Raw genomic sequence first — 26,836 nt, forward strand, 5'->3', positions numbered from 1 at the left:
GGGGAAAGAGCAGCCCCAACGTTAAATAAAATCTTCTTAAATAACAAACCTAAACCACGACGGGGAGAGAGGGCAAAGTGAAGTGAAGTCAGGGGTGGAGCAGAGCTGCTACAGCAGGTTAGCACACACACACACACACACACACACACACACACACACACACACACACACACACACACACACACACACACACACACACACACACACACACACACACACACACACACACACACACACACACACACACACACACACACACAGAACCCCAGGGGCGCCAAGGGGGAGGAGCCACGACAGAGGACGCCATCTTGGGACTCCTCCCTCTACCTGGGCTCCTCGGACGGGGGGGGGGGGGGGGGGGGGGGGGGGGGGGGGGCGGCTTCAGTCTCAGAGTCTCTCTCTCCCGCGGCCCCCTCTCTCCCCCCTTCTCCCCCGTTGCAGTCCAAGCCCCGCCCCCCCCTCCAGTGTGCGTACGATGGGATTGGTCGGCTCCGGGGGGGGGTCATACTTCGTGGAAGGAGTCGGCGTCGGAGGCGGAGTCAGAGCAGCGGCCGCGGTCCTGCCGGGCGCCGCGCCAACGCTCGGCCAGCTTCACCAGCTCAGAGAGCACACACACCGAGGAGGTGAGGCCCAGCAGGAACACCAGGTCTGGGGACACACACACACACACACACACACACACACACACACACACACACACACACACACACACACACACACACACACACACACACACACACACACACACACACACACACACACACACACACACACACACACACACACACACACACACAGGGACACACACACAGGGACACACACACACACACACAGTCAGTGATGCAATGATTCTAGATTTGATGGTATGGTTACAGTGGTTGTAATGATAAGAAATAATAATAAAGCATAATAATTGGGGCGATTCACAATCATTATGCGTTTATTGTCTGACAACAAAACAGATGTTTAAAGTCAGATCAGCCTTCTAAACATAAAGATTGTATCAGATGTTCCACACAAACAAAAATAAATATCTTCTTATTCATTTAATAAAATAATAAGAAGAATGTGAGCGAAAGCGGCGAGTGTGTGTGTGTGTGTGTGTGTGTGTGTGTGTGTGTGTGTGTGTGTGTGCATGTGTGTGTCTGTGTGTGTGTGTGTCTATGTCGGTGTCTGTGTGCGTGTGTGTCTGTGCGTGTGTGTGTCTGTGTGCGTGTCTGTGTGTGTGTGTGGGTGTGTGTCTGTGTGTGTGTGTGTGTCTGTGTGTGTGTGTCTGTGTGTGTGTGTGTGTGTCTGTGTGCGTGTGTGTGTCTGTGTGCGTGTGTGTCTGTGTGCGTGTGCGTGTCTGTGTGCGTGTGCGTGTCTGTGTGCGTGTGCGTGTGCGTCTGTGCCTGTGCGTGTCTGTGTGCGTGTGCGTGTCTGTGTGCGTGCGGCCCCTCACCCAGGACGCTGAGGCTCTCGGTCTGGAAGACGCTCTGCAGCGGGGGGAAGTAGATGACCATGAGCTGGCCCATGATGGAGCCCAGCACGGCGTAGCAGAACATCCTGTTGCTGCACAGCCCCATCTCGTGCACCATGCGGGTCTGGAGGGGGGGGTCAGAGGTCAGAGGTCACCGTCTGAACAGGCCCAGTGCATCTCACGTGGTTTACGGCGTGTGTGTTGGAATGGAGTCAACGTGTAACAATAGCATACATGGCCTCAAACACACACTCCTAGTGTGTGTGTGTGTGTGTGTGTGTGTGTGTGTGTGTGTGTGTGTGTGTGTGTGTGTGTGTGTGTGTGTGTGTGTGTGTGTGTGTGTGTGTGTGTGTGTGTGTGTGTGTGTGTGTGTGTGTGTGCGCGCGCGTGCCTGGGAGCGGGAGCTGAGGGCGTTGAACATGTCGAAGAAGACGAAGCAGGTGAAGGTCATGGTGGTGTCACGAGGCGTGATCTCGTTGTCCCGCAACTGGAACACACACACAATAACATATGATACACACACACACAATAATATATGATACAAACACACACCATAATGCATGACACACACACCATAATGCATGACACACACACCATAATGCATGACGCATGACACACACACACACACACACACACAAATGCATGATAGACAAACACACACACGCACACACAATAATGCATGATACACACACAGACACACATAAGCGTATCAGATACACCCACAGTGAATGGGTTAGTAAGATGTGTGTGTCAATTGGGTATATGTATGGGCCAATATTTGTGTGTGTGTGTATGAGGGTGCATCTGTGTGTATCTATGAGCATGTGTGTGGATCTTAGTGTACGTATGAGTATGTTTATATGTGTGTGTATGTATGAGCGCCTGAATCTGTGTGTGTGTTTGTGTGTGCGTGTTTGTGTGACTATGTGTTGTACCTGTGTGTTCTGTGCTTGTGTGTGTCTGTGTTTGTGTGTCTATGTGTCTGCGTGCGCTCGTGCGTGTGCGTACCTCTCTCCAGAAGACGAAGAGCGTGCCGCAGACGATGACGAAGGCCGACAGCAGCACCTTGAGCAGCAGGCTGCGGGTGATGATGCTGTCCCTCACGTTACGGGGGGGCTGGCGGATCACCTCCCGGTCCACGGGCTCCACGCCCAGACTGCACGCACACACAGTGTTACAATACATAGTCACACACACACAAACACACACACACACACACGTACACACACTGTTACAGTACATCATCACAGAGATGAACTCCAGTTCCCATCATGCAGCAGTACCTCTGTGCGGGGGGGCCGTCCATGATGATGTTGATCCAGAGGATCTGCATGGCGTTCAGCGGGTTGGGGAAGTTCATCAGCGTTGCCAAGGAGATGAGGGTGAGCGCTGCGATGCTCCTGAGGACCAATGGGAGAGGGGGTGGGCGGGGTCAAGGGACTGGCTGCATTGTACCACAACCAGGGGTGGACACGGTGCACCCTGGGGCTGTCGACAGGGGGGGGGGCAGGGGGGCAGGGGGGCAGAGGGGGTCGGGGGGGGGGGGGGGGGGGGGGGGGGGGGGCAGGGGGGCAGAGGCGGGGCTTACGTGCTCAGCTGGAAGCGGACAAAGTTCTTGATGTTGTTGTAGATCCCCTTCCCCTCCTCGATGGCAGAGCTGCAACACGAGAACCACAGCGCCAGTGAGTACTGTGGTAGTACTGTCTCAGTGAGTACTGTGGTAGTACTGTGGTAGTACCGTGGTAGTACTGTCTCAGTGAGTACTGTGGTAGTACTGTGGTAGTACCGTGGTAGTACTGTCTCAGAGAGTACTGTGGTAGTACTGTGGTAGTACTGTGGTAGTACCGTGGTAGTACTGTCTCAGAGAGTACTGTGGTAGTACCGTGGTAGTACTGTCTCAGAGAGTACTGTGGTAGTACTGTCGCAGTGAGTACTGTGGTAGTACTATGGTAGTACTGTCTCAGTGAGTACTGTGGTAGTGCTGTCTCAGTGAGTACTGTGGTAGTGCTATGGTAGTACTGGCTCAGAGAGTACTATGGTAGTACTGGCTCAGTGAGTACCGTGGTAGTACTGTGGTAGTACCGTGGTAGTACTGGCTCAGTGTGTACTATGGCAGTACTATGGTAGTACTGGCTCAGAGTACTATGGTAGTACTGGCTCAGTGTGTACTACGGTAGTAAAATGGTAGTACTTTGTTAGTTGTATGTAGTTACTGTGGTAGTACTGGTCAGTATTGGTCAGTAACGCTCAGTATTGCTCAGTACTGCTCAGTACTGGTCAGTACTGGTCAGTACTGGTCAGTACTGGTCAGTATCGGTCGGTAACGGTCACTCACAGGATGGTGGCGAAGTCGTCGTCCACCAGGATCATGTCGGCCGCCTCCTTGCAGACGTCCGTCCCCGTCAGCCCCATCGCCACGCCGATGTCCGCCGCCTTCAGCGCCACCGCGTCGTTAACGCCGTCCCCCGTCATGGCAACCACCGCGCCGATGTTCTGGAGGGACTGCACACACGCGGACCGGGTTAACACACACACACACGGACCGGGTTAACACACACACACACACACACACACACACACACACACACACACACACACACACACACACACACACACACACACACACACACACACACACACACACACACACACACACACACACACACACACACACACACACCATCTGGCCGCAGATATAGGGAACTAGACTGGAGAAAAGCCCATTTCAAAATAAGTTTTGTCCCCTCAGCCATCATAGCTCTGAACAAAAATATGTTGATTTTTCGTCACTGTACATTGTCCATGTCGTGTTTATTCCTGTGTACTTGTTTTTCTGTGGTATATGTGGGAAGAGGGTTTAACTGGTGTAGATGTGGGGAGAGAGTTTATTTGTCATCTGTGTGCTACACAGTGTTGCTACACAATGTTGCTGCACAGTGTTGCTACACAGTGTTGCTACACAATGTTGCTACACAGTGTTGCTACACTGTGTTGCTACACAGTGTTGCTACATTGCGTTGCTACATTGCGTTGTGTCTTTTTAAAAGTATGCTGCACTGAATCGGACTTGACTGTCTGAAAACAATTATCCCCTTGGGGACATTAAAGAACCTTACTAACTAACACACCAAGTTAACAAACACACACCCTGTTAACACACACACAAGCCTTGAGGAAACACACACCCTGTTAACACACACACAAGCCTTGAGGAAACCAGATGCTACTAAAGACCACACCACGTACCTTCACTATCTTCAGCTTGTTCCTGGGGCTGGCTCTGTAGAACACCACGATCTGGAGGGGGGAGGGGTACCGACAGAGACAGACAGACAGACAGACAGTGAGTGACTTAGTGAATGGTAAAGACAGAGACGGAGACGGTGAGGGTGAGAGAGACAGAGGGAGAGATTACCCTCGGGACAATCTGGGACAGCTGATGCAGGTCCATTTGGTCCACCTCCTCCCCGGAAAGACACTGAGACCCCTTGGTGTAGAGACCCAGCCTGCTGGCTACACACACACCACACACACACGCACACACACACAAACATAACATTACACAATATGCTTCATACGAACATGCATTAAGGAATACTAAGGGCAAAAAAAGTAGACAGACAGACAGAACCTATAGAGACAGACAGAACCTAGAGACAGACGGGCGTACCTATAGAGACAGACAGACAGGCAGACAGACGGGCGTACCTATAGAGACAGGCAGACAGACGGGCGTACCTATAGAGACAGACAGGCAGACAGACAGACGGGCGTACCTATAGAGACAGACAGACAGACGGGCGTACCTATAGAGACAGGCAGACAGACGGGCGTACCTATAGAGACAGACAGACAGACAGGCAGACAGACGGGCGTACCTATAGAGACAGGCAGACAGACGGGCGTACCTATAGAGACAGACAGACAGACAGGCAGACGGGCGTACCTATAGAGACAGACAGACAGACGGGCGTACCTATAGAGACAGGCAGACAGACGGGCGTACCTATAGAGACGGCCGTCTCCTGGGAGTCTCCGGTGATCATCTTGATGGCGACCCCCGAGCCGATGAGCGTGCCGATCGCCTCCTTGACCCCTGACCTCGGGGGGTCGATGATGCCCACCAGGCCCAGGAAGGTGAGGCTGCCCATCTGGGGGCCCGACGCGAACGCCAGGACTACACACACACACACACACACACACACACACACACACACACACACACACACACACACACACACACACACACACACACACACACACACACACACACACACACACACACACACACCTTAAGTATTGGGTGTGATTCAGGGTGTCGGGGTGGGCTCTGAGTAGACCGGGTCCCCCCCCCCCCGCCCGTTCTGCCGGCGGTCTGAGTCCGCCCTGCAGAAGGGTCTGGAGAGGGGCAATACACTTCTTTCTGCTTCCGATATGTTTTTGCGGGAGCCAATCAACGAGCTGGCTTTTCCCCCTGGCGCCCGATTGGCTGGTTTAACACGATGACGACAGAGCAATTGGCTGCAACGGCAAGCAGCCAATCGCGTCCAGAGTCATTTGAACTCGGCCCGTTGATCACGCCTCTAGAGCTGAAGAAAGTAACAGCAGCTTCTGTGGAGTCACAGCTGTGGTCTGTAACTGGAGACACAGCTGTGGTCTGTAACTGGAGACACAGCTGTGGTCTGTAGCTGTGGAGACACAGCTGTGGTCTGTAACTGGAGACACAGCTGTGGTCTGTAGCTGGAGACACAGCTGTGGTCTGTAACTGGAGACACAGCTGTGGTCTGTAGCTGTGGAGTCACAGCTGTGGTCTGTAACTGGAGACACAGCTGTGGTCTGTAGCTGTGGAGTCACAGCTGTGGTCTGTAACTGTGGAGTCACAGCTGTGGTCTGTAACTGGAGACACAGCTGTGGTCTGTAACTGTGGAGTCACAGCTGTGGTCTGTAACTGGAGACACAGCTGTGGAGCCACAGCTGTGGTCTGTAACTGGAGACACAGCTGTGGTCTGTAACTGTGGAGACACAGCTGTGGTCTGTAACTGGAGACACAGCTGTGGTCTGTAGCTGTGGAGCCACAGCTGTGGTCTGTAACCGGAGACACAGCTGTGGTCTGTAGCTGCGGAGTCACAGCAGGTGTCTGCTCTAAGGACCTTATCCTGGGGGGGGCCGTACCTCGGAGGCCGGCCGTCCCCATGTAGCTCTTCTGCTGCTGGAACAGCTCCCTCTGCTGCTGGCTGAGCGGTACTGCGGCGCCCCGGCTGTTGAAGAAGGTGCAGTAGCGGATGACCTGCTCGTACGCCCCCTTCATGAAGAACACCCCGGGCTGGTCCTGGGGAGAGTGGACGGGGGGGGGACACACACACCACACAACACAGAACACACACCAGACCCACAGAGAACCCAGGGGGGACACACACCACACACATACAGAACACACACACACACACACACACACACACACACACACACACACACACACACACACACACACACACACACACACACACACACACACACACACACACACACACACACACACACACACACACACACACACACACACACAGCCTTTAGTTACCACACACTAGTTACCCCTATAGTTACCCCTCCAGCCATGTGTCACCAGTCTATGGTCCCCCCGACTGGAGGGGGACGTCTGGGTCTGTTCTTCACTGAATGGTCCTGGGATCCCAGAGACCCCAGACCGGACCTGCTGACCTACTGGACCTACTGACCTGGTACTGACCTGCTGTGTACTACTACCTACTGACCTACTGGACCTGCTGACCTACTGGACCTACTGACCTGGTACTGACCTGCTGTGTGCTACTGACCTACTGGAACTACTGACCTGCTGGAACTACTGGACCTACTGACCTGGTACTGACCTGCTGTGTACTACTACCTACTGACCTGCTGACCTACTGGACCTACTGACCTGGTACTGACCTGCTGACCTGCTGTGTACTACTACCTACTGACCTACTGGACCTGGTACTGACCTCCTGGACCTACTGACCTGGTACTGACCTACTGACCTGCTGACCTGGTCCCAGACCTACTGACCTGCTGGGTGCGGTGGACGCAGCGGACGGCCATCCACTTGTTCTCCGAGGTGAACGGTTGCTCCTCCAGACGCACAAACTCCTGCTGCACCGACTCCAGACCGGCCTGCAACAGGAGGGTCAGGACCCGGGGGGACCCCGAGATCTGGGTCAGCCAGGACTCCGTACTGACCCGGCCCCATGGGCTCTGAGGGACGGGGGGGCTGACCCGGGGGGAGGAGGGGACCCTGACTCGGCGGGCCTACGGTCCTCAGACTCGGGACCCCATTAAGCTCTGAGGAGGTGGACCCCCCCCCCCCCCCCCCTGATCGTCAGCTCCGTGTCAACATGTATATATCCTCATATAGAAAATAGCTTAGGGAGCCTACTCAAACCCGTTGTTATGTTCAGATATCTGAAGTCTGTCAGCCATCTCCCAGGATCCCATCTGTAGCGCCAGAGCCCAGGAAGGCTCGTGAACCGGAGGTTGGGAATCCATGCTCCCACCTGATCCCACCATGGCTGATACGACTTATACAGGGGGGGGGGGGGGGGGGGGGAGGGGGGGGGAGGAGAGTGAGTGTATGCGTACCTTCATGGCCAGCGCGAGGAGAGCGCCCTCTGTGGGTCGTCCCAGCAGTGTGTTGTTCCTGATGACCGAGTCGTTACACACACACCCCACCTGCAACACAAACAGTCAGGAACACAATTCACCATAAACGTTTAGAACACACACCTTTCAGAAACACCCTGCATTAGTATACAGCCAATGATGGTGGGAGTGAGTGAGTGAGTGATTCTTAGTGAGTGAGTGAGTGATGAGTCTTAGTCAGTGAGTGATTCTTATTGAGTGATTCTTAGTGAGTGAGTGAGTGATTCTTAGTGAGTGATTCTTAGTGAGTGAGTGATTCTTAGTGAGTGATTCTTAGTGAGTGAGTGATTCTTAGTGAGTGAGTCTTAGTGAGTGAATGAATGTGTCTTAGTGAGTGAGTGATTCTTAGTGAGTGAGTGATTCTTAGTGAGTGAGTGATTCTTAGTGAGTGAGTGATTCTTAGTGAGTGAGTGATTCTTAGTGAGTGAGTGATTCTTAGTGAGTGAGTCTTAGTGAGTGAATGAATGTGTCTTAGTGAGCGAGTGATGAGTCTGAGTGAGTGAGTGAACGAGTGAGTGAGTGAACGAGTGAACGAGTGAACGAGTGAACGAGTGAACGAGTGAACGAGTGAGCGAGTGAGTGTACCTCCACTATCTTGCTGATGGAGGGGCAGGCGTATCCGTGCACCACGTCTCCGTCCAGCAGCACCTCCCCTGCCCCGTTGTAGCCAACGCCCGTCACCTGGAGGGCAGACGGACACGCCCGGTGGCCAATCAGAGACAGCCATTCAGTGAAAGTATATTAAATCACAGTGGAGGTGACAGTTGAGCTACGGTGCTCTCTTAAACCGTCCGTTTAGTAGGACTGAGGTTTCCCCTGGGGGGTCAAGCCCTCCACCCCCCCCGTACCTCTGCGTGGAGGCCATCCGACGTGAACACCTGAGTCACCGTCATCTCGTTCTTGGTCAGAGTGCCGGTTTTATCAGAGCAGATCACGTTACAGCAGCCTGGGCACAAACGACCAATCAATGCATCATCCATACATCATCACCCAATCAGATCACGTTACAGCAGCCTGGGCACAAACGACCAATCAATGCATCATCCATACATCATCACCCAATCAGATCACGTTACAGCAGCCTGGGCTCAAACGACCAATCAATGGTTGTAAGTACTGTAGCAGCAGTACTACGTAGTAGGGTAGTATTAGCACTAAAACTATAGTACAACTAGTAGTACACGGGGTCCACCCAGTCGGGGTCATAGGTCGTGTCGGTGCACGGGGTCCACCCAGTCGGGGTCAGAGGTCGTGTGACTCACTCAGGGTCTCCACGATGGGCAGCTTCTTGACGATGGCCCTCTTCTTCACCATGCGCATGACCCCCAGGGCCAAGGTCACCGTCACCACGATGGGGAGGCCCTCTGGGATGGCCGCCACCGCCAGGCTGGGGGGGGGGGGGGGGGAGGTCACCATGGTTACCACGGTGAGGTCACCAGGGGGAGGCCACCATGGTTAGCGTGGGGAGGTCACCACGGTTACCAAACGGGAGGTCTAAATGGTTACCAGGGGGAGGTCACCATGGTTACCAGGTGGAGGTCACCATGGTTACCAGGGGGAAGTCACCATGGTTACAAGGGGGAAGTCACCAGGGTTACCAGGGCGATGTCACCAGGGGAGGTTACGTTTGTAGGTAACCAGGGTAACAGGGGAGGTAACCAGGGTAACAGGGAGGGTAACCAGGGTAACAGGGGAGGTAACCAGGGTAACAGGGGGAGGGTAACCAGGTTAACGGGGGAGGTAACCAGGGTAACGGGGGAGGTAACCAGGGTAACGGGGGAGGTAACCAGGGTAACGGGGGAGGTAACTAGGGGAGGGAGCAATGCGCTGGGCTCAAGTCATAAGTGCATAGACAGCGGCTGAGGGCTTATGTTTAAGGGAATAGCCCAAGGCTGAGTTAAGGGCACTCCCATTAAGATAAAGGGTGGGGACACTATTGTACGGGTTGTGGCCTACCTGACGCCGATGGTGAACATGTCCATGATCCGCTTGCCCTGGAGCCAGCCCACCAGCATGATCACCCCTGACAACACACAGAGGGGCAGGCTTAGAGAGAGAGAGACACACACACACACACACACACACACACACACACACACACACACACACACACACACACACACACACACACACGGGCAGGCTTAGAGAGAGAGAGACACACACACACACACACGCACACACACACACACACACACACACACACACACACACACACACACACACCCGTACCTATGATGCAGAAGGAGTAGAGCGAGAGCTGCTTCCCCAGCAGGTCCATGCTCTTCTGGAGCGGTGTCTTAGGAGCCTGGAGCCAGCAGGGGGCGTTGGAGGTTAGGTATACCGTATACCACACACAGTCACAGCGTGCACACACACACCGTTACAGTACGAAATCAATAAGAGTCAGCCTACCTCCTCTGCCTGCATCATCTTGAACACCTCCCCAAACTCTGAGTTCTCTCCGGTTCCTATGACGATGCCCTGGGGGGGGACGATCAAACAGAAGCATTGGTCGGTCTTCATTCTCAATTCAACATCTCCACTGGTTCAGGCTGGTGCCAGACCAGTATGAACCAGTCCCAGCCCAGTTGACCCACCTTGGCCTTGCCACAGCGGACCAGCGTCCCCATGAAGGCCAGGTTGCTGCGCGAGGCCATGTCCCCTCCGTTGCTGGCCGGGTCCTGGGGGGCCGTGGTCTTGGAGGAGGGGGAGGTCTCCCCAGTCAGGCTCGACTCGTCCACAGCCAGGTCACTGGCCTGGGGAGGGGGGAGGGGGGGTCAAACACACAATTAGCAGCGGAGGAGGTAGAGCAGGCTCTGGTCCGATCCCGGGCCCCCCCCAGCAGAGGGTCGAGGTGTCCCTGAGCGAGCCCCCCCCACCCTGACCGCTCCGATCCGGCTGTCGCCCTGCGTGGCTGACTCCGCCGTCGTCGTGATAATGGGAGTATGAATGGGTGAATGTTGGGCAATATCGTAAAGTGCTTTTAGTGGCCAATGGTTAGGCTTACGCTACATAATGTTCACCATCCCATTTCCCATTTATCAGGGTTCAAACCCCAGTATTGGAGGAAGGCGTCGACGGAAAGATCAAACAGACGTAGATAACCTGATCCTCTTGGGCCATCAAGAGCTCAATCATACATCAAAGACATGCAGGGTGGGACATTATAATCTGCCGCAATTAGAAATTACTAAAAAAATAATAATAATTGTTTGTTCATGTCCGTGCGTGTGTGTGTTCGTGCATGCGTGTGTGTACATGTGTACCTCGAAGAGACGCAGGTCGGCTGGGACCCTCTCCCCAACGGACAGACAGACGGTGTCTCCTGGGACCAGCTCTCTGGCCAACAGCTGCTCCAGACGTCCATCGCGGATACTGGGCAAGAGACAGAGACAGAGAGACAGAGACAGAGACAGAGACAGAGACAGAGACAGAGACAGAGACAGAGACAGAGACAGAGACAGAGACAGAGAGAGAGAGACAGAAAGAAAGAAAGAAAGACAGAAAGAGAGAGTGAGAGTGAGAGTGAGAGTGAGAGAGAGAGAGAGAGAGAGAGAGAGAGTGAGAGAAAGACAGAGGGAGAGGGAGCGAGAGAAAGACAGAGGGAGAGGGAGCGAGAGAGAGCGAGCGAGAGGGAGAGACAGAGGGACACAGATAAAGACAGAGAGAGAGAAATAAACAGAGAGGGATCGAGAGAAGAGAGGGATATAGAGAAGAGAGGGATATAGAGAAGAGAGGGATATAGAGAAGAGAGGGATAGAGAGAAGAGAGGGATAGAGAGAAGAGAGGGATAGAGAGAAGAGAGGGATAGAGAGAAGAGAGGGATAGAGAGAAGAGAGGGATAGAGAGAAGAGAGGGACGGAGCGACAAGACAAAGAGAAACAGTTGTGAACCGGATTCAAGGCACCAAAGGAAACCGTTGGCCCGGTGCAGGAGGTGATAAGGCCTTACCAGTGGCATTCTGGAGGAACCAGCTTCCCCAACTCTTCTAGAGATTTCTCTGAACGGTACTCCTGCACACACACACACACACACACACACACACACACACACACACACACACACACACACACACACACACACACCCACACGCGCTCATTAATCCCCAGGAAGGAGGCACTTGCCAACAGACACGTTGGCAGCAAACATTCTTCACCGCGGTTCACTGACTGACGGCACGCTTCAACTAGAAGACGGAAGGCCATTTCAGAACGACAGTGAAACCCTCTTCCTCAAAGCACTCAAAGCGCTTTGAGTGGCCAATGGTTAGAAAAGCGCTATATAAATGCAGTCCATTTACATTTCCTCTGTCTTGTGTGTGTGAGTGTATCTCTACACTGTGTGTGATTTGGTACAGTGTAGCTCTGACAACAATTTCATTATCGCTCTTAAGTGTGTGCATGTCCAAAAACACAGTATAAACTGGTGCTCTTACTCATTTTAACATGTGTGGGAAGATGTGAAAGACTTGAGAATGCGTCTTAGATATAATCGTGGAATACAATAATTATGACTTACCTGCACAAAGGCAACCGTAACAACTATGATTATGGCCTGTAAACAGAGAACATCACAGAGCCATCAGGGTGGAATGAACACTCATTTGAATCCAACAGATCCGGTCCAACATGGCGCCGTATCAAGTCATGTGATAATCACCACTGAAAGATTGTACCCATGTGTGCGTGTGCGTGCGTGGTTGTGTGTGTGTAAGAGTGAGTGGATGTGTGTGTGTGTGTGTGTAAGAGTGAGTGGATGTGTGTGTTCGTGTGTGAGAATGAGTGGATGTGTGCGTGTTCGTGTGTGAGAGTGAGTGGATGTGTGTGTTTGTGTGTGAGAGTGGGTGGATGTGTGTGAGAGTGTGTGAGAGTGAGTGGATGTGTGTTCGTGTGTGTGTGTGTGAGAGTGAGTGGATGTGTGTTCGTGTGTGTGTGTGTAAGATTGAGTGGATGTGCGTGCGTGCGTGCGTGCGTGCGTGCGTGCGTGCGCATACCACAGTAATGCTGATGGCATCATCAAACTGGTGCATGAGCACACTGATGACAGCTGACGCGAGGAGCAACAGGATGAGAGGGTCCTTGAACTAGAGAGAGAGGCAGGGCGAGAGACAAAGGCGGATACAGGGAAGGTCAGTTACATTCTCTTGAACTAGAGAGAGAGGCAGGGCGAGAGACAAAGGCGGATACAGGGAAGGTCAGTTACATTCTCTTGCGTTTACTCAGCTAATATTTACTCATTTTAATGTGTGATATGGCAACGTGAAATGTCAACATTGACGAAGGAATTGGCATTACATATCAAATGTTAGAGAGTTGGAGAAAGATAGAGAGGTAGAAAATGAGAGCAAGAGAGAGACAGAGAGAGAGCGAGAGACAGACAGTCAGAGAGGGAGAGCGAGAGAGTCAGAGAGGGAGAGTCAGAGAGGGCGAGAGTAAGAAAGGGAGAGAGTCAGAGAGGGAGAGAGTCAGAGAGGGAGAGATTGTTGAGGAAGGAATGAATTGATAAAGTACCTTATTTATCCCCGTAGGGACATTTGGGTTCACTGAATCAAACCACAAAGCATAATCAATGACCACGGAGATATAAAAACTAACGATCCTGCTAGATCGTGGGTATCTGTGTACAGGGAATACCAAACGCAGGCGATGTGTGTGTGCGCGCGAACGTCCCCGCGGCTTCGTTAGCGCGCGGCGGCGGCGGCGGCGTGTGGACCTGTGGTGCGACTGCAGAGGCCGCTCTGCGCCCTCAACACGCACGCTGACACAGAAAGGCAGCCCCCGGTGGGTTGAAACCAGGACGGAGCGCGCTAATTTCAGCACGGGTCGACCACGTGACCCGGTTTCCATGCCAACCATAGAACCCCTCCACGCCCGATCCCCGGTCCCCGCAGGAGCACTGGGACCACGCGGAGGCACTTTCATCCAGAGTAGCTCCCGGCCACCAGGCCCGAGGTCACCGGGGCGCCTGGCTTCAGACGGGCCAGGCTTTGAACCCAGAGCCCTTTGTCGGGGCGCAACAAACTTCCAGACACCGCTGGACCGTCCTGCCCGCCCTTCAGAATCAACAAAGCTTACAGGCATGCTAGCTAGCCCAGCTGCATGCCAGCTAGCCCGTAGCGAAGTGCTCTCTGAAGGCAGCCACCGGGTAAGCGAATGGTCCTCATCCACGCCTCGCAGCCGTCTCGGCTCCACCAGGGCTCCGAGACGCCCTCGGCTCCCTCACCGAGCTGGCGTACGGATCCAAGAGGGCCACGGGGTGAATGAGGCCCACGGTGGAGCCCGAAGCCAAGCGCCTCTTGGAGCTGATCATGAAACAGGCCCCTCAGGTCGTCTTCTCCCCAGGAGAGGAGACCCCAGGCCTGGTCCGAGGGGCTCCGTGAGAAGCGTTTAAATCCCGGCCGTCGCCGCGCCCAGTCCCGGATATCAGCCCACCCCCCCTCCCCCCCCTGCATTGGAATGCAGGCACCCTAGGTGTGCGCCGTTGCCGTGCCAACACATTAGCGACTGCTCACTTGGCAGATGGCAGAGGGGGGCTCGGCGCTCGCCTCCTCCGTCTGGCTGGGAGGGAGCCCAGAGGAGACGAGGGGGTTGCAGGAGAGAGCAGAAGGCCCGGTGCCTCACAGCCGGGACACCCCCCTGGATCACCGTATGAACGCAATCCATTATTCTATTATTCTGAGACCGCCGTCAATAGCGTCCCGGGTACAGCCCCTGTTAGGCCTTTATAAACCCCCATATAGCAGATGCCAGAATGTGGGGGACCCCCACCCCCCACCCCCACTACGTGTCCTGTGAGCTCCGACCCCACCAGCCAGCGGGCCGGGGGACGGGGGGACGAGGACCTGGGGAGGACCTGAGGGAGGGTACTCCACATCCTGCAGGGCTGGGCAGCCCGTACCCCTTGGGGTCGGCAGTGGCTCCGGGGGTTGACGGGTCACCGCTACGTTGCTCTTTCGACCCCCGGCTCCTCCTAGTACCCCCCCCCCCCCTGATGCTGGATGCTCCTCAGTGCTAAACGGGCTGGGCCGGTTGCCCTCAGTTGAACTTTCCCGAGACGGTAAACATTTCAATGAAATGCAAACGATCAAATGCTGCCAAGGAGAAGTGCAAACATGACGACCGAGCGCACGCCCTCCGTTCATCAGAATCCACGCGACACGATGAGCAGCGCCGCCGGCGGTGTCGGTCCGAGGCGGTCAGGACCCCCGCGGGACCCCGCGGGAGACTCTTGGCATGAGGGGCACGGTGAGAGACACGGTGAGGAACTGTGAAATCAGTCCTCACTCTGTGTGCGACTGTGCGCTCTAGGAATATCCATTAACCAAATTCATAATAGCTAGAAGAGCAATTGGCATTTTTATCTGGGATGCACCGGTTCCGTTAGGTAAAGAGGTATCGGGTGGTTGTGTCTGAGAAGTGTCTGGCATCGGTATCGCTGCATCCCTATTTTTTATGCATTTATTTTATGCATTTATTGCATGCCAAAGGTTTACATGTGGACATTTACAAGAGCTTTGACACAAAAGACAGAAGAGCTGTTCAGCAGCAGACACTCAGAAGCGACTTACAAGGACGTGTGTGTGTGTGTGTGTGTGGGGGGGGGGGGCCGACCTACCTGGCACATGTACTTCCTCCAGAGGGGCTCGTCCTCGCTGATGTCGAACTCATTCCAGCCGTGGTAGGCCCTCCTCCGGGCGACCTCCTCCTGCGACAGACCCAGCTGCAGCTCCGCCTGCGCAGCGGGAAGACCAGATCACCACCAGGCCCTGCTCAGAGCCTCACACCCCTCCGGCGCCCCCTGGGGGCGGCCGGCATGCAGCAGGGCGTCTCTTATAAGGCCGGTTTATAACAGGTCCCGTGGTGATGGCCACCACCAGAGAACCACTGCTTAATACTACACGCAGCACCATGCGCAGACACTGACTGTGACACGTTGATGACGTTAAACAAGGTGTGGGGAAGCCGAAAAGGGGTTGGTTCCCTGGCTGATTTGGTCATTAATCCTTGTTGATAGGGCCTTCACCGAGTGCTGTTGTTATAACCTTTATGATGAATAGAAGATAGACAGTAGGGTGGGGGAGAGGAGACGAGGGAATGACGTGTGGCATTGGGCCGCAGTCCAGGAGCCAACCCCGTCCCTCCCTTTAGCATATTGTCTGCAGGGCGTGGGTTCTGTGTTCCTAACAAGGCTTCAAAGGGAGCAATGGGAGGAGGCGGCTTACGTCCGAGCTCGCTCCAAGCTAACTGGACTGAGCCTGGCTCCGGAGTCGGGCTCATGCGTGTCAGAGGGGAGGCTTGTTAGTGTTGCCACAGTACCTGAAGGATGCAGGCCACTTCGTTGACGGGGAGCTGGCTGGCTTTCTTTGGACCTAGTACAGGCACCATCATCTCATCTTCTCTGGAGGGGGGTCTCGGGGAAAGCTGAAACACAAGACCATGCAGGTCAATCAATCCACTCAATCACTGAATTATAGGGAGGAGATCATCCAATATTTAGAACCAGTGTCCAACAACAGAAAAAAATACATTTTTCCAATCCATCTCTAGATTACCATTGGAAAACATAGATTCCATTCAAGTCTTAAGGGTCTTTCTGATTTCCCCCGTCAATAAAATCATTTAAAATAATAGAGCTTAATGGGACTGTACATAAACAACGTCATTTCCATTATGCAAATTAAATCAAACCAAAGTAAATTTTTGACAGCTCTGGCCTGAAAAGAAAATCTGTTTAAACAACCCAAATCAGGACAATCTTTGTCGCGGTCACCCTGGTCTCTGTTGATAACATGAAGGTGCAGTTGTATCGCAGAAGTTTCATTTTGGATGCCAACTTTCTACAAAACAGAGAGGTGACTCCTTTGAGTTATCGTACGAGGAAACAACCTCACAAACTAAAGCACACGCATTCAAATAATTCACACCATTAGAATATTCTCCCATCAAGGCTGTAAATATTTTGACTCTACAAGTATGTCTTGTTTGTTTGCTTTGCGTCTGATCCAAAAGGAATTTGAGACAAGTACAAAAGAGTAACACCAGGCCAGCACAAACACACAAAAACCATGATAAGAGTAGGTCAGACCTCGAGCTCTTCCATTTCTTGACCGGAAACGTCCATAGCTTAGGGTCACACGGTTAGTGTCCAAGGGGCTGCCAGGTTCAGTCAAAAAGAAAGCCAAAGAGGATGAACAGCAGCGCTGTAAGAACCACCGACTGTACGTTAGACTCCTCCAGTGATCAGCGCGGGAGTGAACCGCCCCAGGTGAACAGCGACCGCTGATACCTGTTAAACAGACACGCCCAGACAATATTTGCCTGCTGGTCACCTTCATCCTGCTTCTGAAAACAAGAGACCTGCTGTCCACTGGGTGTGATAATAAAGTTTATTTACTACATGAAGTCCTGCAGTGAAGGACAACGTGGAACGGCATTGAATGCCTTTTGCTTCAGCAATATGGCGCAGCGGAGGCTAAAGCAGCTCAGTGTGGCCGATCAATCAGGATTCAACGGACGACACCGAGGGGCATCTCCTGGTTCTAGAATTCATTTCGTAACTGGCTTTCAGTCGAGAAACAAATCTCAATCTTGAGCGCTGAGGGAGTCTGGAAACAAAGACGGCATCCAGACATAAGCCCATCCACTCCTCGAAACGCCAACCCTTTGAAACGACACCGGGCCTGTGATGTGGTGCCTTCACAGGCCTATTGTGTGGCTAATATGGGGTGCCACCACATGACAGGAAACCAAAGGTCGGCTCAGATCATCAGCATCTCCCATATAGCCTCCAGGCCCATGTTGCCGCCCGTCATTATTTGAGAGGCAGAGCCGACTCTTCAGCACAGCCCTCTTCCCAGTCCCTGCTGCGTGCAGAGAGAGGGTCACGGGATCCTACGGGGTTTGGGTGTGTTCTCCAGTGTCCTGAGGGCCGGAGTCATAAATGTACCCCCGTGGGTGGGGGTGGGGGGGGAGGTTGTTGTCTGACCCGAGGGGGGGAAGGGGGACTGCTAAACAGCATTGTCCAAATAACAACTGAAGCAAAGTCAAACAATTTGTGACTTCCTCCAGACAGCACATGCGCGATGTTTAGCCTACCAGATGGAGCACCCTGCTCTAGATCTAGAGAAACAATCGATTGGTCGTAGCGCCGGTCCAATTGCAGTCGACCAGGATTTTGTTTGGTTGACTGCAGCCCTAATGATGACTGCGTCAACCAGAGGATCTCGTTGGTTTGTATTACCAGAAGATATAGCAGCAGCAGAAATACCTGGCTTTTCCGTTGCCTAGTGCTACCTATAGAACCAAATCAGTCCATACAGCTTAAAATACACCAAAAGTTATCCAACCAAGTGTAGCAGTGGACCACATTGTCTTACAAATATTAGAAAATTATTTAATGTAATCTGCAGCAATGGATAATGGCTGTGAGTTAGCACACGCTGCCATTAAAGCCCCCCTCAACACGGTGACCAGGTTCAATTAGAGGCCTCAGCTTGCAAAACAAGCACACAGGGTGATACGAAGGCTTAGTACTCCAACCAACCCATGTGTAAAGTCAGCTGAAGGGACAACGCTAGCTAATCCACACAAAACCCTTTCACACATGCACTGGAGAATAACGTCCTCAGGGATCCATATCTGGATTGGTGTTCCCCTAATGGCCTTTATCCACCGACAGTACAAGCTCAACTCGCCTCAGTGAACCTGGTACCTGGTACCTGCTAACTGGTACTTTTTTAGTCTCACCTCAGTCGAGGTTCCATGAGAGCTTATCTGATACTTTTTGTGTCACGCAAACAGGCTGCTGGCCACTGATTGGCCAGAGAGTGACGCCGCCGGACGAGTCATGATGAGCCCGACGTCCGAGCCTGACAGCGACATCTATAAATACTATCATCAGCGTTCAGACAACAATAGTGATTGACATTGATCAACATGGAAGGAACAGCACGCAAGAGCATGCCATCGCTGTGTATTATATAGCCCTGAGCCAAGCCCTTTATGTGTCGCGTGGATAATCACGTCACTGCAGTTTCGCCCGTATGCCGACCCGCCCACCTTGAAAAGGTACTTCATTCAAGATGGAAACACGACGTGCCTGGAACCAAAGCAAGTCGTGCCACGCTCAGTTGTTGCGAGTAGAGCTGGTACTGTCTGTGGAAAAGGGCCCTAAGGCGGCCTTCAACTGGAGCTCTGGCTCCCAGGGAAGGGCTGGGCCCCAGGCCGCCTGCTCTGGCCCCGCTCCAGGGTATGGTGCTGGGTAGCTCTGAGGCCAAAAAATAATAATTGTTTGGTTCCGGTTTCCGACCGACCCTGTCAATTTATGTGCGACCCAAATAATTTTATGAGCTTTAAAAAAAAAAGAAAAAAAAAAAAGAAGAAAAATATGTTTTTGATGTAAACTATAATTACGTTTTGGTACAGCACCTCTTCATTCTGAGCGAATTTTCTCGTTTTTTAATGAAAACAACGTACCTATCATTCGCTGCCGCTGAAAAAAAAATAAAAATAAAATAAAATAAAATTCCCTACCTACCCATGACCTCAACTGACAACCACCAGGAACCAAACTTCTTTTTTTTTTTAGGCCTGAGTAGGTGAGAGCGGCTGAGTGGATTCTGGGTGATTAAGACCAACCAGAGCTTAGAGCTGGATCCAGGGACTCCTCCTCCTCCTTGGAGGGCGGGGGAGGGGTCAAGTACACAGACTTCCACACTGCCAATCCCCAGGATGCAACGTTCTTCCCTTCAGATGCTTTTGCTAAGCCCGACCATAAAAGGTAGCCACGCCCAGTCCAACTCTTCACCTCAACTAGTCAAATGTATGGATGAAGCAGCCTCCCCTGGAACGGGTCGCACTGACTGGACTCTGGGGCAGCTTGAGGCTAAGCACCAATGTGTATTGGCTAATCAATGTGCACAGATTAGACCAGCCATCACCACAGATCACCACCTCCATGTATCCTTGTCCTTCAAACTCTTCCATTAACCGCTTATCCACATCATCAGCCCGTGTCTGGTTGTAGACGAGCCCAGAAAAGGTGGATTGTAGCAGAGAACATCGCCAGAACCACATTTACTCCAGAAGTGAACACGATACGTCATCGGAGATAAAGGAAACATGCTCAGTCTAAACAACAATACGACCGCCAGTATAGTTTCTCCTTTGAAATCTGTTCCAGGCCAGAGAGTTATTTAGTGATATTCCATTTTTTCAACATTCCTTTGCGTCTAAACTTGCCCCCGTGGGTGGGGGGGGTCAGCTTAACAGTATTAATGTCCAAATAACAACTGAAACAAAGTCAAACAATTTGTGGAATTTTAACTTTTCAAAAGGAAAGACGACGTAGTTGCCAAAAATTTAAGGCACAAGTAATATCTTTGTGTCTGCGATTCTCCATCAACGTTTGTCTTTAACGCTCCAATAGCTTTGAGTTAATGTTGGCGAATTGTGAATTGGCACGTTATTGGCTCGATTTTTTTGCGATAAATGAAAAATATTATTTTATTTGAATAATAGCAATGATTAACAAAAGCTAAATAAATAACACACCTCTACCGCTCCGCTGCGTGCCTCAGTTTAATAAATGATGTGCTGCGGCTTTCGGTTGCCACTGACTTTAGACAAACTCTTCAGCGCATGCTGCCAAATTGATATTTGATTTATTTTCTTTCAAATATCTATATTTTTTTATAAATCGATTTTCTTTCCAAAAAAATTGTCCTAAAGCAAATATTCTATGACGATTAAAAATCGATTAATCGCTCAGCTCTACAGCCGATTAAGTTAATCTAGAGATACCGTGAAGATTGTTTAATCCCTTTATAATCGTTATTACCGTCTGCTCTCGATGACCACTTGGTAGAATTTCCTCATTCAAGGTTTTTTTGGATACAGCCCTTGGAACATGGCTCCAAGCCAACACAGCAGGGATTCTGTTACGCATGTTTTATAGCACGCATGATTCAAATGTTGATCTAATTATAGGAGTTAGAGGAGTAACTTTATCCAGTGGCCTCTTAGTTTCCTTAAAGTTTAAACCTCTTTTCTTCTCTCATAATCAGTCAACTCATTAATCTCTCTAGTCATTCAGCAGGTGCGGTCAAAGGTGTATGTTTTAACTTCCTGGTGTGATAATGCAGTACTATACACAGTAATACATAAAGCAATAACATGACCTAAAGACCAACATACATGTCGATAAACGTTCAAACTAAAAGCGTCATTCAGCAGAATTCAATGACCCAACACTAGCTGCCTTAACAAGTCATGCAGAGACAATATCCGGATTTTGGCGGCAACAAGTGTTGGGCAAAATGCAGGAGAGACAGGTTTACATACGACAGGTTTATGATTGGACGCGATACTGGGCTGCCATTGGCTGGAGGGCAGTGCCTGGTCTACCATTTAATGTTGAAATCAGATAAGTGTTCGTTTTGGAGGAAGTTCCTGTCAGATTTGACGCAAAAATGTTGGTATGCTTTGTTTGGGTCGACCTACAAACAATCAACGATTTGAGGCAACGAGGTCCCAAGATGAAAGTCCTGTGTTTCATTTGGTCTTTCCACCAACAATGTTGGCAGATTATTAGAATCACTTAATCACACCCAAGTTTTGTAACTTCCAGGGAGAGTACCACACCTCTGAACAAAATCTTCAGACTCCAAGTCGGTTCAAAAACCTTGTTGTTTTGATATTCTTACAGAGACAACTCTGTAGAAAAATAAGTGATGACAGTAATCACTTATGTTTCTACAGAGTATAAACAGGTTTCAAAAAGTAGTAGGATAGACAAAGGCGACAAAGACATTAAGCTTCGTCATGTGAGGCAGAGGGCAAGAAAGAACTAAAACAAAGGCTGCATTCCAAAATGGTTTCATATACTATTGCTCATGTGACGAGTTCAACAACAAGGGGGGGTGTGTGTGTGTGTGTGTGTGTGTGTGTGTGTGTGTGTGTGTGTGTGTGTGTGTGTGTGTGTGTGTGTGTGTGTGTGTGTGTGTGTGTGTGTGTGTGTGTGTGCGCTCTTCATCCAGAAATTTGCAAGCCTGGAAAAACGTGCAGGTCACGTGACCCGTTTATCCAGCACGACAGCGCGGGTCAGTAACCATAGCGACCCATACTGTGAACCTTGAGTAAACCCGGTGAATGCAGGATGGCGCCAGTGGCCACTTCTTACTGGTCATAATGGTTTAGTTACCGGTAAGGAACCACTCTCATATGGTCACATCCAAACCCACTGTATTCCAAGGCGCATCCTTTTGCCTCCATGTTAATATTTCACCTCCACAATAATCTTTACGTGAATTAGAAAAACATTTAATTAATAATGATTTCCATTCTTTACATTTAGGGCATTCAGCAGACACTTTTATCCACAGCGACTTACAAATAGTACATTTGTCAGTAGAAAGAAACGGTTTATCGCTGTTGGTACAGTAAAGGTACTGACAGTACACTAATAGTATACTGTACTGTATACCTACACACTACATACAACCGTAACCCCGCCCGGGCCTGCAGTAGGTTGGTTCGTCATTGTTTTATGTGACCCCTCTGAACAGAGACCTAATGGAGGGGCTCTGTGTCAGACCTGGGAGGCAACTGGAGCGCAGCTCACAGTGAGATGTTAGGGAAACCAGAGGATCACCTCCTTCCTTCATGTAGCCCACCAGAATATTGTAAGAAACCTTTTGTCATGTTTAACACCTGGTCAAATCAGACACAGCTGTTCCATGATCACGTAGGGCAAAATGGACAGAAAATGATGTTAATTGGTTCAGTGCTTCAACCAATCAAACCACTGAAGTTGCAACTATGGCTTTGGAATTCCCTGATCGGTTCCATGGTCAGGATGAGACGGACGAAGGCCTTTGAAGCCCGTCGTTAACGCATATCTATCAGTTCAACCTGGCTGACATCGAGTTGTCCTGGTCCTGGAAATCTTAAAATCAGCAGTTCTGCAAACAAAAAATCCCAACAGTGCAGGGAAACTGTTTAAATGACATCCTAACTGGCTACATGCAACGGCCCCTGGGTCTGTTTACTTGTTTAAGGACCTGACTTAGCCCTCTTCTCCAGCCTGGGGCCGGGTGGTGTTCTGTTGACTCACAGGTGCAGCTGCCCTGGTGTACTCATTGTATTTATTTACTGGTGACCTCGGTACCTATTGACCTCGTCGTCCGGAGCATTTGAAATATTTAGCCCTGGATATTATTTCTCTACCCTAACCGACTAACCCTCTCACCCCCAGCACACACACACACCCCTGCCCCCAACACAGAAGCCGTCGGTCAACATCACACTGCAGTGTCTGGACCAATGGCAGAGCAGCACTGAGGCAGGGGGCGGGACAGCGCCAGAGCGAGAGGCAGGGACAGAGAAACAATCAGAGAGGGAGAGACCGACAGACGGACAGGCAGAGCACGAAGTCAGAGAGAGAGCAACAGACAGCCGGAGAGAAAGAGAGCATGGCAGACCTAACAGCAGCCCATCTAGATCCTGAGGATACACACACTGATAAACACAGCCCACTCTGTCAAACACGCCGTTTGGCCTTGCCTGTCTGTTAGCATTAAAATCAACAGCTCACATCATGCTACCAGTGACACATCCCCCCCCTCGCCTGTTGCCTGCTCGCCAATAACACTTAACACAGGAAGTAGAAAGATACGACCGATTATCACCATGGAGGCCCGACTTTAAGGAGCCCTAAAGCCAGCGGTCACTACGATAAGAGGTTCCATGAGTCCAACGGGCCCTGTCGACAACGTAAACAGCCTCCGCAGATCCACAGTCTGAGGCAATGTGTGGAGGGAAATGATGCTGACTGTAGTGAGATCAATACATTTTACTCCATAACTCAGCAATCCGGATATCGCTGTGGGAATCACTTGTTTAACAAGGAGTGCATTTATGAATCGCCACCATTTTTAATGTTCTTGTCAAGCCTAGCACTTAGGCCCAGCTCACCTCTGTTTAGCTTAACTGAGTTATTGATTATGTTAGATAAAGGTGTGTGCTGTTGGCTTAGATGGTGGGAGCGATTGAATTCATCAAAACAGACAGCTGTGATCGTATTAAACCGACCATGCGGTGATATCGACTGTGATTGTGTTATGATCTGATTTGAGCTGTGACTGTTGAATAATGATCACCTCGAATGTGGCTGCATTATAATGCGGTCTCGTCTGTTTTATTGACACTAATTTGGGCAGAGATCTGTTAACAATCCATTATTATTTTTATCCAACTTGACCCAAATAAGTAATTTGGGGCTGAAGACCTAGCTTGAGTCGAGTGGGTCTGAGGCGTCAATCCACTCAGACAAACACAAACAACGATACGAACGGATCACAGCCAACGTCAGCGTCAATAACATCACACCCGATACGGGATCACAGTGCAGCCCGAGCCAAGACCATCCTGCTGACACTACACTGGGCACAGCGGCGGCGCCGCCGGCCTCGCTGTTCACCTGCTCCCCGCGCCACGGCTACGGCACAGCAGTCAGGCAACTGATCCGTCTCCCTTTTCATTTCTACCGTGATTTCACGCCAAAAGAATATTGCGATATCGTGCTGTATTACGGAGTAGGAGGCCGGCGGCGTGCGACGCCGCTCATCGGGCTGACGAGGTTACAGCAGGACCTCGCTGTTCTGGAGACACACGGCTGCGGAGGTTTGAGGGGAGACGTTTTACATTGAGGGCGTTTAGCAGACCTTCCATCCAAAGCAACGTTCAACAAGTACATTGGTCAGAAGAAAGAGAAACAACAATATATCGCTGTCGGTACAGTGAGGATGTTCATAGAACCAAGTGCAAAGCACTAACAATCACTAGGTTAACCCATTCCCCGTATACAACACAGATAGAAAGAGAAAGAGAAACATCAATATATCTCTGTCGGTACAGTAAGGATCTTCATAGAACCAAGTGCCAAGCAATAACAATCAGTAGGTTAACCCTTTCCCCATAGACAACAGAGATAGCTAGGATAAGATGCTGCGTGTTGTTTATTTATGAAATAAACACCACGTTTTTAGTAAGCGCAGCTTTTAGGTATATTTTGGAATAGTTTAAACCTTTAGCTGCTAAATACATTAACATTATAATAACCCTCCTAAACCTTTCCTCTCCCCCCAGCAGATAGTTATACCTGGTGAACATGCATTTCAATTCCAAAACCCCCACAAATGCTTGTTTATCCATAGACTATGTGCAGAGCGCTGCGGTGACATGCTTCATTCTGCTGCGTGTGGTTTGAGGTCAGGCCGGATGCGCTCCAACACTCGCTGATGAGAGGGGGAGCGCATCCTCACAGCGTGTCTCAACACCCCCCTACCTGACGCGGCCGTACTAGCGCTAGTACTAGTTAATGGACACTGGCCCCAAGGCCCTCGAGCAGAGTAGCTATGGTCAGCCTTAGATTGGACTGTCCCAGTCCAGTTTTCATAATCGCTGTGCACTGGAACGGGGTAAGTCTCAACTTGTACTGCCCCCCTCCTGACTTGACTGGCCTCGCCATTTGCACTCCTTGTTGTTGACCTCATGACATTATCAATAGGAAGAAAATTAAACCATTTTAGAATGCAGCCTGGGTTTCAGTTCCTTCTTGTCCTCGTCATCACATGAGGTAGCTTCATGTTGCCTTGCAATTATCCTTGCACGTTTTGCAAGAACTGTTTTTATAAGTCTGAAGATTATTTGCCACGAATAAATAACTACATTTTTATCAAACGATCGATACCATGTAAACCATCCACTGACACATCCTCTGTTGCAGACACCCACATAACGATGATCAGGAATTTTGTGTCAAACGGCCCACTATTCATCTATGCGTCTATCTATGCACCCATCAATCAATCAATCAATCAATCAATCAATCAATCAATCAATCAATCCTCTGTCTTTCGGTCTCACACTCTACTTTCCAAGGCGCGCACTACACGTATACAAATATAAAGTTCAAAACAATAACCTTATAATGCATTGCACATAGTATAAATAGGAAATTGTATGTTTGGTTACTTCAAACACAATCGAAACAGTTTTCACCACCGAATGGGGCAGAGCGTCCACACTACAATCACAACCAGACCCACGTCCACATCCTGACAGCTGATGAGCCGCTCCACCAACCAGCACCGGAGGGATGGCGGCATTGTTTACAACACAGCACAACATAAAAACCGTGACCCGGAGAACGCTCATTGACGGATGAGATCCACCCGGGATCATGTCGGCGAAACTCCGCCTCAGCCTGCCTGCCCGACAAGGAAGCTAACGCTAGCCACATTAGCAGCCCACTAACGTACTGCGGAGGGTAGCACTACTCCAACCGGCGGGTGTGTTAACCGGTGTAGGCCCGGACAGGGGCCACCGACCCCGGGGGGGACGGCGGGACCCCCGTGTGAGAGGGCCGTGTGTCGGTGCGTTGGGGGCTTGCCGTGTCCACTCACCAGACGCTCCCGTGTCTTCAGCATCTTCTGGGATCCCACTGCCGTCGCGCGCCTCTGACGGAGCGATCTCGCTTCTCCGGCAGGGGGGCGGAGTCACGTGGCAAGAAGATTCCACTCCGACCGTGGGACAGATTGGCCCCGCCCAGAGACTCTGGCCCCGCCCACCTCGTCAGACATAATAGTCACTACATGAACCTCATCCCATGGCGGGTCTATCT

The 26,836-nt window shown here is 51.2% G+C and overlaps 1 protein-coding gene across 2 annotated transcripts; it reads right to left on the reverse strand.

The window, feature by feature from the left end:
* Positions 1 to 426: 426 nt before the first annotated feature.
* atp2c1 (ATPase secretory pathway Ca2+ transporting 1) lies at positions 427 to 26,727 on the reverse strand. 2 transcript variants are annotated; one of them, XM_056592653.1, is made up of 27 exons: positions 26,619 to 26,727; positions 16,471 to 16,575; positions 15,770 to 15,886; positions 13,149 to 13,238; positions 12,674 to 12,709; positions 12,107 to 12,168; positions 11,422 to 11,530; positions 10,753 to 10,911; positions 10,568 to 10,636; positions 10,385 to 10,460; positions 10,112 to 10,178; positions 9,418 to 9,542; positions 9,004 to 9,101; positions 8,741 to 8,836; positions 8,096 to 8,185; positions 7,526 to 7,630; positions 6,632 to 6,788; positions 5,466 to 5,636; positions 4,875 to 4,972; positions 4,706 to 4,756; positions 3,795 to 3,961; positions 3,048 to 3,116; positions 2,743 to 2,859; positions 2,468 to 2,615; positions 1,851 to 1,946; positions 1,442 to 1,583; positions 427 to 648 (listed from the first exon to the last, which is right to left on the reverse strand). In XM_056592653.1, the coding sequence occupies exons 1-27, from the start codon at positions 26,640 to 26,642 to the stop codon at positions 503 to 505; spliced, it is 2,790 nt and encodes a 929-aa protein (XP_056448628.1). In that variant the 5' UTR covers positions 26,643 to 26,727; the 3' UTR covers positions 427 to 502. The 2 variants fall into 2 exon arrangements, with proteins under 2 accessions (XP_056448628.1, XP_056448626.1); XM_056592651.1 differs by lacking the exon at positions 26,619 to 26,727 and adding an exon at positions 17,240 to 17,944.
* Positions 26,728 to 26,836: the final 109 nt, after the last annotated feature.

This window comes from Gadus chalcogrammus, chromosome 6 (genome assembly GCF_026213295.1).
Source record: "Gadus chalcogrammus isolate NIFS_2021 chromosome 6, NIFS_Gcha_1.0, whole genome shotgun sequence".
In the NCBI taxonomy this organism is placed as follows: domain Eukaryota; kingdom Metazoa; phylum Chordata; class Actinopteri; order Gadiformes; family Gadidae; genus Gadus; species Gadus chalcogrammus.

What these genes read in the sequence shown, in the direction of transcription:
- atp2c1 (XM_056592651.1), bottom strand. Translation starts at nt 17,275, where the DNA reads ATGGACGTTTCCGGTCAAGAAATGGAAGAGCTCGAG. An exon ending in CCGACCTGCGTCTCTTCGAG is followed by an intron (nt 10,912 to 11,421) that starts GTACACATGTAC and finishes CCCCCTCCCCAG; the next exon opens with GCCAGTGACCTGGCTGTGGA. An exon ending in CGAGAGCCTCAGCGTCCTGG is followed by an intron (nt 649 to 1,441) that starts GTGAGGGGCCGC and finishes GTGTGTCCCCAG; the next exon opens with ACCTGGTGTTCCTGCTGGGC.